The sequence below is a fragment of the Nerophis lumbriciformis genome, linkage group LG24, assembly GCF_033978685.3.
Source record: "Nerophis lumbriciformis linkage group LG24, RoL_Nlum_v2.1, whole genome shotgun sequence".
Classification (NCBI taxonomy): Eukaryota; Metazoa; Chordata; class Actinopteri; order Syngnathiformes; family Syngnathidae; genus Nerophis; species Nerophis lumbriciformis.
In genome coordinates this window covers 7,234,312-7,247,839 of record NC_084571.2, presented here as the reverse complement: position 1 = coordinate 7,247,839, position 13,528 = coordinate 7,234,312, and the positions used below count along the sequence as shown (strand labels likewise).

General features: G+C 43.5%; 1 protein-coding gene across 8 annotated transcripts in view; it reads left to right on the top strand.

Annotated features, from left to right (window-relative positions):
* Window positions 1-13,528, top strand: part of LOC133620178 (RNA binding protein fox-1 homolog 3-like) — a 1,135,173-nt gene that overhangs the window by 1,056,486 nt on the left and 65,159 nt on the right. For 7 of the 8 annotated variants that reach the window (XM_061981452.1, XM_061981455.2, XM_061981451.2 and 4 more), the window contains 2 exons: window positions 2,603-2,642; window positions 8,852-8,913. In XM_061981452.1, coding sequence (XP_061837436.1) covers window positions 2,603-2,642; window positions 8,852-8,913 — 102 coding nt within the window. Of the gene's footprint in view, window positions 1-2,602; window positions 2,643-8,851; window positions 8,918-13,528 lie in introns of those variants that run through there. The other variant, XM_061981457.2, reaches the window with a different exon arrangement.

The following is a 13,528-nucleotide window of genomic DNA, read 5'->3' as shown; positions in this document are numbered from 1 at the left end:
TTAATGAATGAATCGTGATTCTTATTCATCCCGATTCTAGAACAATGTTATTATTGAAGGGAATTATTTGTATATAGCGCTTTTCTCTAGAGACTCAAAGCGATTTAATAGTGAAACTCATACATATATTAAGCTACGTTTATACCAGTGGTTAAAGTGTCTTGCCCATGGCACAATAGGAGTGACTAGGATGGCGGAAGCGGGGATCGAACCTGGAACCCTCAATTTGCTGGCGTGGCCGCTCTACCAAAGTCACACCTCACCCAAACAATTAAAAAAAAAAAAACGTTTTAGGGTCATCGCCATGAAACCAGAAGCCGCTTTTCCAACATGTTAATTAACCCTTTTTTGAAAAAGTTTCATTTGAATTATTATACCAAATAATATATTGCTAGAATCAGTTTGACTCGGGAATCGTGTTAAATCAGGAATCGAATCTGAATCAAATCGTCACCCCAGGAGAATTGGATCCCATCAATGGGTGCCCAAAGATTTGCACCCGTATGAAGTACAATTATTTGTAATACAGTAATTTATGTTTATTTTGGTACAATTCAATTGAGTTCAATAGGTTTTTATAAAATGAGTTAAAATTCACAGACTCTATGTCCAACTCATCATAATCATTTGACACGTCGACTAATCGAAAATAAATTGATGACTATTCGACTTATTAAAATAATTGTTTGCAGACCAAGTGAACTGTACATTACGATTTTTTGTCAAATACAATTTACTGTAAATACCAAATTTTTCGGACTATAGAGTGCACCAGTATATAAGCCACACCCACTAAACTTTAAAAGAAAAAAATATTTTTTGTTGTGAAATTAGATATTTACGGTATTTTTCGGACTATAAACCGCAGTTTTTTTCATAGTTTGGCCGGGGGTGCGACTTATACTCAGGAGCGACTTATGTGTGAAATTATTAACACATTACCGTAAAATATCAAATAATATTATTTAGCTCATTCACGTAAGAGACTAGACGTATAAGATTTCATGGGATTTATCGATTAGGAGTGACAGATTGTTTGGTAAACGTATAACATGTTCTATATGTTATAGTTATTTGAATGACTCTTACCATAATATGTTACGTTAACATACCAGTTGGTTATTTATGCCTCATATAACGTACACTTACTCAGCCTGTTGTTCACTATTCTTTATTTATTTTAAATTGCCTTTCAAATGTCTATTCTTGGTGTTGGGTTTTATCAAACAAATTTCCCCAAAAAATGCGACTTATACTCCAGTGCGACTTATGTATGTTGTTTTCCTTCTTTGTTATGCATTTTCGGCCGGTGCGACTTATACTCCGGGGCGACTTATACTCCGACAAATACGGTACACAGTAATATTTTTTAAATGAATTGTTTCCAAACGGTGCCTATAACACGGCAGTAAAACGGCTGATAAAACAAAACAGAAGTCATCGTCATGGACCCATTCGCTGCGCAAGCTAGCTCTCCGATCAGCTAAAGGCACTTAATGACTCTACGGTGACGTTCTGGTGAATTTACTGAAGAATTTGTGAAAATACACTCATAGACGTGTTAGCATATTACCTAATGCTAACAACGCGAGTTTGATTACATTACGACAGCACGCACAATTATGCATGAAAACACTCCTACAGACCTACAGACACCACACACGGGACGGTTTAGTAAGTAAGAATTGTTTTAGTTATTTTGTAAAACCTACAAACTAGAAGACGGACCAGCACTTCTACGTCCGGTTTCAAGCTTTATACAGCAGTAATTCCTGCAGTAAGTGAACACGCCTAAAAGATGGCGCCATATCACAAACAATAACGCACCATTTCAGTGTCTTTGCATGAAAATCCATATATTAGCCGCCCCGTTTTATAAGCCGCAGGGTTTAAAGCGTAGGAAAAAAGTAGTGGCTTACAGTCCGGACTTTACGGTACTTAGACGTGGCATATTTTTTGGTAATGACGACGACAACATAAAAAGATAAGATTGAACAAAAAAAGTGAATTGAGCATCACACCCTGCAGTGCGAATGTAGCCTTTGACTTCCTTGGAGGAGGTAATAATAATAATAATAATAATAAGTCAGTTGGCCAGTAACAAATGGAGGATGAGAGCAAACATTGGTGTGTTTGGTGAGTGCTGAGGGGTCTTTGGGGAGCTGTGTCCTTGCCACTATCCTTACATATAAGTGTGTGTGTGTGTTGACCGAGCTAACAAAGCCTGAGGGAGCACTGCTCACACAGCGCAGAGATAGCGATAGTATTAGCGTGCACAGCTCACCCAAACGCCAGCACGGCCGGGCGCTGATCTCTCGGCTTTGTGCTGCCCCGCGCTCGCTCTCGCTTCTTTATCAGCGGCGGTCTGCGTGGCCGTGGGAGAGGTCCGATGCGGGGCCCCCCATGTCGGGCTAATCTGTGATGAGATCCGAGGAGAGAGTCCACATCCACTTAGTTGGTTGGCTGCAAACTACAAGCACAAGAAGATTCATATTGTCCATCAATGGCGTTTCTACTTATATGATTGTGATTAGTAAATGTATTGATGCTGCGAGGCGGTGGTGAAGTCAAACTAATCCTCGGCTCTTCTCCTATGTGACAGGGTGGTGTACCAAGATGGCTTCTATGGCGCAGAGATCTATGTGAGTACCAACCAACAAAAAGCTGGGCCCTGCAGGGAACAAACGTGATCTCCTCGGGCCGAAGCCTCGCCGCGCTCTGGCTGCCAGGTCGGCGTCGATTAGACCCGCGCGTGCTCTGCCAAGAAACCCGACAAGAACATTTAAAACCCCCTCAGCTCCTCCGTCCTCGCGCCAGCGCTCACTTTGGACCCCTTTCATCCGCTAGATTTGTCCGCGGTGGCGTCTCGTCTTGCCGACTCTCCTTCCTGTTTGTGCGCCCGTGTGCACTTCCGAGGGCTCGGCCGGGGTATCCCAGTGCGCCCCCGGGGGGAGGGAGGGTCTCGAGCTGGCCCGAGTGGAGCCTCACCGCCGCCCTGCTACAGATAGGGGAGGGGGGTGAACAACGCGGTTTAAATTCTACCTTTCAGCAGAATAGAAGTTTGAAATCACAAGCATTGGTTTTCGTTCTAATTGAAAAGATATGAGGTCACACTCAAATATTAGTATTATTAATGGTGTCATGAGGTAGCGGCAGGTAGAGAGTGAAGGGGTTAACTTTCAGTTTCAATCCCAGCCAAGGCAAGCAAACCTGTGTGGACAAAAGCATGACAAGACAGGCAGCCATTTCAAAAACTGCTTGGGTCTTTAGATAGCTTTGTGAAATTTGCTCCAAAGTACACATTTTGTGTTGATTTATTGTGAACACAAAACTAAACTTTGGCTTGTGCAAAGGCAATAATGTATGATGAAACAAGGCGGCAGCTATTACCTTTTTAATCACAGGAAAAACCCGCGTCCGGCGCTGACGTAAGACAACCATGTGACTTGCGTCCCTAAATGACCAGAGAATGGACAAGTATACTATGATTCTAAGACTAGAGTGGCCATAAACAGTTTGTCTTTAAAACACAAACAAACAAAAAATAAACAACATATATATATATATATATATATATATATATATATATATATATATATATATACATACATACATACATACATACATACATACATATATATATATATATATACAGGTAAAAGCCAGTAAATTAGAATATTTTGAAAAACTTGATTTATTTCAGTAATTGCATTCAAAAGGTGTAACTTGTACATTATATTTATTCATTGCACACAGACTGATGCATTCAAATGTTTATTTCATTTAATTTTGATGATTTGAAGTGGCAACAAATGAAAATCCAAAATTCCGTGTGTCACAAAATTAGAATATTACTTAAGGCTAATACAAAAAAGGGATTTTTAGAAATGTTGGCCAACTGAAAAGTATGAAAATGAAAAATATGAGCATGTACAATACTCAATACTTGGTTGGAGCTCCTTTTGCCTCAATTACTGCGTTAATGCGGCGTGGCATGGAGTCGATGAGTTTCTGGCACTGCTCAGGTGTTATGAGAGCCCAGGTTGCTCTGATAGTGGCCTTCAACTCTTCTGCGTTTTTGGGTCTGGCATTCTGCATCTTCCTTTTCACAATACCCCACAGATTTTCTATGGGGCTAAGGTCAGGGGAGTTGGCGGGCCAATTTAGAACAGAAATACCATGGTCCGTAAACCAGGCACGGGTAGATTTTGCGCTGTGTGCAGGCACCAAGTCCTGTTGGAACTTGAAATCTCCATCTCCATAGAGCAGGTCAGCAGCAGGAAGCATGAAGTGCTCTAAAACTTGCTGGTAGACGGCTGCGTTGACCCTGGATCTCAGGAAACAGAGTGGACCGACACCAGCAGATGACATGGCACCCCAAACCATCACCCAACCATGCAAATTTTGCATTTCCTTTGGAAATCGAGGTCCCAGAGTCTGGAGGAAGACAGGAGAGGCACAGGATCCACGTTGCCTGAAGTCTAGTGTAAAGTTTCCACCATCAGTGATGGTTTGGGGTGCCATGTCATCTGCTGGTGTCGGTCCACTCTGTTTCCTGAGATCCAGGGTCAACGCAGCCGTCTACCAGCAAGTTTTAGAGCACTTCATGCTTCCTGCTGCTGACCTGCTCTATGGAGATGGAGATTTCAAGTTCCAACAGGACTTGGCGCCTGCACACAGCGCAAAATCTACCCGTGCCTGGTTTACGGACCATGGTATTTCTGTTCTAAATTGGCCCGCCAACTCCCCTGACCTTAGCCCCATAGAAAATCTGTGGGGTATTGTGAAAAGGAAGATGCAGAATGCCAGACCCAAAAACGCAGAAGAGTTGAAGGCCACTATCAGAGCAACCTGGGCTCTCATAACACCTGAGCAGTGCCAGAAACTCATCGACTCCATGCCACGCCGCATTAACGCAGTAATTGAGGCAAAAGGAGCTCCAACCAAGTATTGAGTATTGTACATGCTCATATTTTTCATTTTCATACTTTTCAGTTGGCCAACATTTCTAAAAATCCCTTTTTTGTATTAGCCTTAAGTAATATTCTAATTTTGTGACACACCGAATTTTGGATTTTCATTAGTTGCCACTTCAAATCATCAAAATTAAATGAAATAAACATTTGAATGCATCAGTCTGTGTGCAATGAATAAATATAATGTACAAGTTACACCATTTGAATGCAATTACTGAAATAAATCAAGTTTTTCAAAATATTCTAATTTACTGGCTTTTACCTGTATGTATACACATTATATGACGCAGGAGTAGATCTTGGTTTTAGGTTGAGACCAGGGATCTTTCGCTCAAAAAGGTTGGAAACCATGATGTAGATGATCTGCCCTCCAGATTTACTTTAGAAAATAGAAATGTTGGATTTTTATTTGACTTTATTAAATATTTGGGTAGAATTTTTTTTAAATAAAACCAAATTTCTTTTAAGTAATATAGAAATGCATCAGCGCTGTTATCTATTTTATGGAGGAATGTAGTTAATCATAGAACTGACACCTAATGGTTTTAAAAAAAAGTTGTGATTTTTAATCGGGAGTCAGTTTAAATCGAGAATTGAATCGTTAACCCCAGGAATCGAATCGTGTGATGCCTAAAGATTCACAGCCCTATTGTGCATGTTTAGGGGGTTTAGGGAGTGTGTGTGACTGTTTTAACCTGGGATTATGTAATGATTGTTTTTAAACGTAAAGCACTTTGTGCTACATCTAATATGCATGGCCGTAACTACCATTGAGGACACCAACGTATTTTTTTAGGTGACAAAAGGACGATGTGACTGACTGTAAATGTATTTTGTGTAGGACATGGTGTGTGTGTGCTGTACACCACCATGTGGTAGATCATCATCTCTCAATATACGATCTTCAACTCCAACAACGTAACGCAATGAAGTCTACAGCCGATCCGAAATGTGCTGTCAACATAATGTTAACATGAAATAATACTGATGTAACTAATGTTGGTTTTACATGAATGAAATTAATGTGAAACGCTGTCGGTATAATAACGTTGTCGTGTCAGCCCTAAATGCAGAAAACGTGCTCCGAGTAGGTGCTCCCCGATCAGTGCGTGAAGAAGAACATTTAAATGTAATTTAGTGAATGACAAGGCGCTTCATATAATATTTGACCCCAAACGTATTCCTGGCTGCGGCATGCTCTGCCAATGATTAAAGTATGAATACAAAACTCTTCCGGTGGTTCCGTGTCGGACGTCATTAGTGCTTGCAGTCCTGAGCAGAAGATCTTGGGTTCAAACCCCGGTCGTGGTTGAAAATTTGGTATGTTTTTTAAATTCCTGTTTTAATGATGTTAAAAATGTTTAATATGCTAAACTTCAGAATGTTAATTAAAAAGTGGACTGTTAGAAAATCATGCTGATCATGAAAGATGTTAGACAAGTGAGTTATAGCTCAATGAAATCTTTTGTTATTCTGGAAATTCATTTTGTTGCTCAAAGTAATATTATTTATGAGTTCAGCCTTTCAAAGTTCCTCTTGGACAACCAATTTTTGACCTCATTATTTGTCAAAACCTAGTTACGGTAGGGTCCTTGAGGGTGCATGGGAGTTTGCCCAACCAGTCTACATGTGCTTTGTGGACTTGGAGAAGGCATTCGACCGTGTCCCTCGGGAAGTCCTGTGGGGAGTGCTCAGAGAGTATGGGGTTTCGGACTGTCTGATTGTGGCGGTCCGCTCCCTGTATGATCAGTGTCAGAGCTTGGTTCGCATTGCCGGCAGTAAGTCGGACACGTTTCCGGTGAGGGTTGGACTCCGCCAAGGCTGCCCTTTGTCACCGATTCTGTTCATAACTTTTATGGACAGAATTTCTAGGCGCAGTCAAGGCGTTGAGGGGATCCGGTTTGGTGGCTGCAGGATTAGGTCTCTGCTTTTTGCAGATGATTTGGTCCTGATGGCTTCATCTGGCCAGGATCTTCAGCTCTCACTGGATCGGTTCGCAGCTGAGTGTGAAGCGACTGGGATGAGAATCAGCACCTCCAAGTCCGAGTCCATGGTTCTCGCCCGGAAAAGGGTGGAGTGCCATCTCCGGGTTGGGGAGGAGATCTTGCCCCAAGTGGAGGAGTTCAAGTACCTCGGAGTCTTGTTCACGAGTGAGGGAAGAGTGGATCGTGAGATCGACAGGCGGATCGGTGCGGCGTCTTCAGTAATGCGGACGCTGTATCGATCCGTTGTGGTGAAGAAGGAGCTGAGCCGGAAGGCAAAGCTCTCAATTTACCGGTCGATCTACGTTCCCATCCTCACCTATGGTCATGAGCTTTGGGTTATGACCGAAAGGACAAGATCACGGGTACAAGCGGCCGAAATGAGTTTCCTCCGCCGGGTGGCGGGGCTCTCCCTTAGAGATAGGGTGAGAAGCTCTGTCATTCGGGGGGAGCTCAAAGTAAAGCCGCTGCTCCTCCGCATCGAGAGGAGCCAGATGAGGTGGTTCGGGCATCTGGTCAGGATGCCACCCGAGCGCCTCCCTAAGGAGGTGTTTAGGGCATGTCCGACCGGTAGGAGGCCACGAGGAAGACCCAGGACACGTTGGGAAGACTATGTCTCCCGGCTGGCCTGGGAACGCCTCGGGATCCCCCGGGAGGAGCTGGACGAAGTGGCTGGGGAGAGGGAAGTCTGGGCTTCCCTGCTTAGGCTGCTGCCCCCGCGACCCGACCTCGGATAAGCGGAAGAAGATGGATGGATGGATGGATAGTTACGGCCCTGGTTGTGTGTATGAAAAGTGTGTAACAAATGAAGCAGCACGGAGGCTGTGGACAAAATGGCAAAAAAAAATGTAAAATGTGTTCCTTTGATTGTGGAACCCCGACTGTCACCGCAGCATCCGCCAGCTGAGATAGCGAGATGACAGCGTGACATAGCTTGCCTCTCACTTCCATGCTGATGGCGTCTGGGGGAGAGGAGCCACTGATATATGACCCCCCTCCACACACACACACACATAGGCCACCATGACTGATTTAGTTTGCCCCTTACACTTCTTAGGATATCCCAACTACCCCTGCCCCCAAAAAACCCACCATCACGTGCCGGACTCGGCGCAAAAAACACGACGCTGACCTGCCGGCAAATTATCAGGCAGGTAACCGTACGCGGCGTATGCTAATGTGTGCGCCGGCGTGTGCTTGCGAGCGCGCCGGGCCCGACACGATAACAAATGTGCTGCACTGTTGTGTGCAGGGTTTGACAACGCGGGCGCGGTGATTTATGTGTCGGCGTGCGTCCGGGCTGGAGTTGTAATCAGCGTGTTCCCCAGGCGTGGCCGTCCCGCAGGAAGTCCTCCGCCCGCCACTTCCTGTCCCCGCGGAGAGAAGGGAAAGGGGGCGACTGGGGGTCGACGTGGCCCCCTGACCTGGATTCTCATGCCGTCGCTTCCCCGGGGAAACAGACAAATGGAGCGCCGCGTTATTAAAGGCGCGCTGGCGCTAATAGAAAAACAGTAGGAGAAGCACCTCCATTTTTCAAAGAGTTGGAGCGGCGCTCCACAATGAGCTCCCTAATTCCTTCTCCGCTCTGGCAAATGAATACGGCGGGTCCGACTGCCCCCACGCTCCCGCCGTCGTCTTTCCGTCGCACTTCATTGGCCAGTCTGAGGCGTGGCGTGGGGAGAGAGAAGGATGTTTAATAATGTAGTCAAGGCGCATCTTCGCTCCCCAAATGGGCTGATTTGGGGGCTCGGTCACATGGTCAACTACTGCTGCCACAACTGTGCCCAATGGCTCTAAATAGCACCCTCTGGTGCCTGGACGGGGCATTGCAGGATATTTAAAGGTATTGTCTGCTTGGTGTGGATAATGAAGTAACGGTGGATGTTTTTGCAGGGTGGATATGCAGCATACAGGTTCGCCCAGCCCACCACCACCGCCGCCGCTTACAGTGACAGGTGAGGAGCAGCTTCTTCTTTACTTCTATACTAAATCTACAATCTCACACCTACCACACATAGGGCCGGGTGCCTTTTTTACCTTTGAACTGATACGGTACTAATTCCCAGTAGACCTGGGAGTCAATGTCAGTACAGAATGATACCAACGTCCCATGTAAAATGTGTGATATCATGTGCGATATGAGCAGTCCTGTAGCATGTTTACTTGTGTGTGATATCATGTGCGAAACAAGCAGTCCTGTAGCCATACTTGCCAACCCTCCCGGATTTTCCGGGAGACTCCCGAAATTCAGCGCCTCTCTCAAAAACCTCCCGGGACAAATTTTCTCTCGAAAATCTCCCGAAATTCAGGCGGACCTGATTAACGTGTCGACAGCCTGTTTTCACGTCCGCTTTCCCACAATATAAACAGCGTGCCTGCCCAATCACGTTATAACTGTAGAATGATGGAGGGCGAGTTCTTGGTTTCTTATGTGGGTTTATTGTTAAGCAGTTTCATTAACGTCCTCCCAGCGCGGTAACAACACACAACAACAGCAGTCACGTTTTCGTCTACCGTAAAGTAGTTCGTCTGCCATAAACAGCAATGTTGTGACACTCTTAAACAGGACAATACTGCCATCTACTGTACATGCATATGTGACAATAACATCTACGGCTTTTAGAGAGTGCAGTGCACAACTGCGCACACAACAAGGAGACGAAGCAGAATGCATCATCAGAGAGGGTGTTCAGCATGGTTGGAAAAATAGTGACAGAGAATAAAACAAGGATGGACAATTCAATCCTTAACTCAACAATGAGTAGATGAGTGTTATGTGTGTGTATATGTGTGAATAAATGAACACTGAAATTCAAGTATTTCATTTATATATATATATATATATATATATATATATATATATATATATATATATATATATATATATATATATAGCTAGAATTCACTGAAAGTCAAGTATTTCTTATATATATATATATATATATATATATATATATATATATATGAAATACTTGACTCCTCCCCTCTTAACCACGCCCCCAACCAACCCCACACCTCCCGAAATTGGAGGTCTCAAGGTTGGCAAGTATGCCTGCAGCGGTTTTACTTGTGTGTGATATCATGTGCAGTCCTGCATCGTGTTTACTTGTGTGTGATATCATGTGCGAAACAAGCAGTCCTGCAGCATGTTTACTTGTGTGTGATATTATGTGCGATACGAGTAGTCCTGAAGCATGTTTACTTGCGCGTGATATCATGTGCGATACGAGCTTTCCTGGGGCGTGTTTACTTGGGGAAAGTTGGAAAGACAGTTAACGTCTAAATGTCCTCCAATAAGCACACAATTTATTCTATTTTAGTCCAGTCATTTACAACAGATAAACATGTTTGGCTATAGGCAGCTACACGGCAGCTAAGCACACAGTACCACACAAGCTAGACATACGCAATAATCATTGAACAATAAAACGAGCACATTTGTCAATACAAACAAGTATCAAATAAATATAGTTGTATATTACTTACACATTCAAAGTCTCCAAGGCAGAAGCGTAGTAGAAAGTATCCAGTAACAAGTGTGTCCGCATCGTTCAACTTACTCCGTCATGAGCTTAACTTCATGAATTACTGTGGCCACTAGGTGTCGCCAAATAGACAATTAACTCTCTACTTTGACTTAAAGACAGCATAAGGTTTCACCTGGTCAAACCTTTGCTAACATTCAACACTCCAAAAAAAGTATAAAAACTCTATGATCCGTGCTGATACTGTACAATACAACACTCGTGGCTCTAGTATCAGTATCATATTGGAAGTGAAAACGTTTTTACACACTGGCTGTTTGATTGTAACATGCATCTTAGCTGTAGTGTTTATTTCCAAATTTCAAGGTGTAGAAATTGCCACGTAAAATCACCAATGCTAATCAATAGCATGTATACGGCATAAGCAATGTAAATTAGCATCGAGCTAACGCATTTTGAAAAGTGAAGCCTTACTTTTGAGTGCTTTCCTTGAGGCATGCTTGCTTTGTTGGCATGGAAAATGATAACCTTACTTAGAGGCAGTCCGCGACGAATACGCCTGTTTCCCCGCCAAGTGTTTTAGCCGGTACAACAAATGTATTAAAATATGATATAATTCTAACGAACGGAATTCGGTACCCATCCCTACTCACACACTAGAGATGGTTACCGTTCACATTTGAACCGCTACGGTACCAATTCTTGGTGCCTGGAAATCGATACCGGTACTCGACGGTACTTTTGTGTGTGTTAAAAATGTTCATTTTATTTTTAATTTAACATTTATGAATGAGCTGATTGTGATAGAGTGTGATGTCCAGTTATTACATTTGAGTCTCATTTGCAATGCAGTTGCACTTCCAAGACATCAGATGGCAGTACTGTTGCTATCTACGCTATGTCGGAGCTTTTTTTTTTTTTGCACCTTACTAAGTGTTTATACTGTAAGTATTGTCTTTATCACACACCAGCTGTTTGGTTGTAGCATTCTTTTTAGTTCCAGTTTTCATTACATTTGTAAAGTGTTGAAATCGCCATGTAAAAGCGCTAATGCTAATAGTAGCCTGTCTATGGCAAACCCAATGTAAATTAGCATCAAGCGAGCGCATTTTGGAAAAGGTTTAAGTGTTTTCGACCAAGCATACTTGCTTTGTTGGTGTTGAAAATTGCGACACTACTTAGAGGGAGTTCGGCTGATTGTTTAGTCTGCAACCGGACGTGTCGTCACATGCAACGAAAGTATCGAAATATGGCACAGTTTGATTTTATGTGAATCCATACCCAGAATTCAGTAGCCATCCCCTATCACCAACATAGTCTACCCACCAACACGTGACTTTAAATGGCTCTGGCTGTTTTGGGGTAAAATCTTCACAGTGGATTTAAAGTTAATTTGCTTGTCTGTGTTCTTATATATGCACAATCCACCATTTTTGGTGAGAAAAGTGGCTTCTTCTTTTGCTTGGGATTGTGAATAAAAGGCCCTTTGCTCCGTCACGGGAGAGTGTGCACAGACTGTTGGTCACGGCGGAGGAAACAATACGAGCCAAGAGTGGATTTGAAGTTGTAGAAGCTGGGAGTAGATTTGAGGTGAAAGCGATGAGGTCTTGCTTCGTTCAAGCAGCGGCCAGGAGAGGAAAAGAAGCAGGATGGTATTTATGAATGGCCTCAGGTCTGCTATGAGAGGGGGCGGGGGATGGGGGGACTCCATCCCTTGTGAGCGATGTCACTCGGGTTCAGGTGCGCCACGTTTGAGGGGGCGTCGCTGATTCATCCGCTGTCAGGCGGCGCTGTTGGCTGCTTTGGGAATCTAATCTGGGAGGGATTGAGCGTGTCACCAGTGATAACGTACACCCCCGCCTGAGAGCCTGGAGATCATATCGATAATGTAGCATTTATCAGGCCGCCTCCAAGAAACAGAAATTGGACAGCGCTGCCTCTTTTTTTTTCCCCCTCCTCCTCCGCATTTCTAGGTGATTCAATTCCCGTTTGCAGACTTTTCCCTGAGATTGAATGTAATTCTCACTGAGTAGTTTGTTTCTGTTTCACTCAATGCAGCTTTCTTTGTGTCGCCTGTAAACAAGCACCATGTATTCCCGGAGACACCCTGCATGACTGGAGTACATCTCTCAGCAGGACTGTGCAGGTTGTGAGACTAAGGTTCTACAAAGTACCGCGCTACTAATGAATTAAAAAAGGTACCGTATTTTCCAGACTATAAGGCGCATTTAAAATCCTTTTTTTTCTTTCTCAAAACTCGACAATGCGCCTTATAACCCGGTGCGACTAATGTAAGGATTAAGTTTGGTTGAGCTTACTACATGGTGTAATGATAAATGTGACCAGTAGATGGCAGTCACACATAAGAGATAAGTGTAGGCTGCACCGTTTGACGTGCTTCAACATACGAGTATTATTATGGTGTGTGTATAAGGTAAGACATATCTGGTGTTTTGTTTCGCAATATTATGCAAAAGCAACTTTTCTTACCTTCTAGTACATGCTGATCTGTATTTGGGATCTGCATAAATCCTGAAAAATTGCACGCTTCCGCCTTTGTAGTCCGTGCCGAAGCCGTAGTCGATAAGCTTCTTATTTTTCCTCTATCTTTTTGTTATGGGACATCCATCCTCCGCTGTTGCCATTTCTAATATAAAGTAGTGTAAAGTTCTTACTTATATCTGTCAGTAAACTCGCCATGAAAGCGCTAAAACATACCGGTGTAGTGAGTTTACATTGTTGACCCAAGGAACTTTAGTTATTAGAGAGTTTCGGTCGGACGTTTTTTCACGGGACACATTTCCTGCATTGTTTTTTTACGGATGAGGAGATGCTGCTCCGTTAATGATTTAAGTAAAGTCTGAATGTCATTAAAACAGTTAGCTCCATCTTTTGATACTTCTTCCACCGCATCCTTGCACGCTACACCGCTACAACAAAGATGACCACGTAAATAAGACCGCCCACAAAACGGCGCAGCCTGAAGCAACTGTTTAGAAAGCGGCTCGAAACTGATCTGTAAAACATAATCTATGCAACATTTTGACCAAAGAACCACCATTACATGTTATGTAGAGCACAAAGT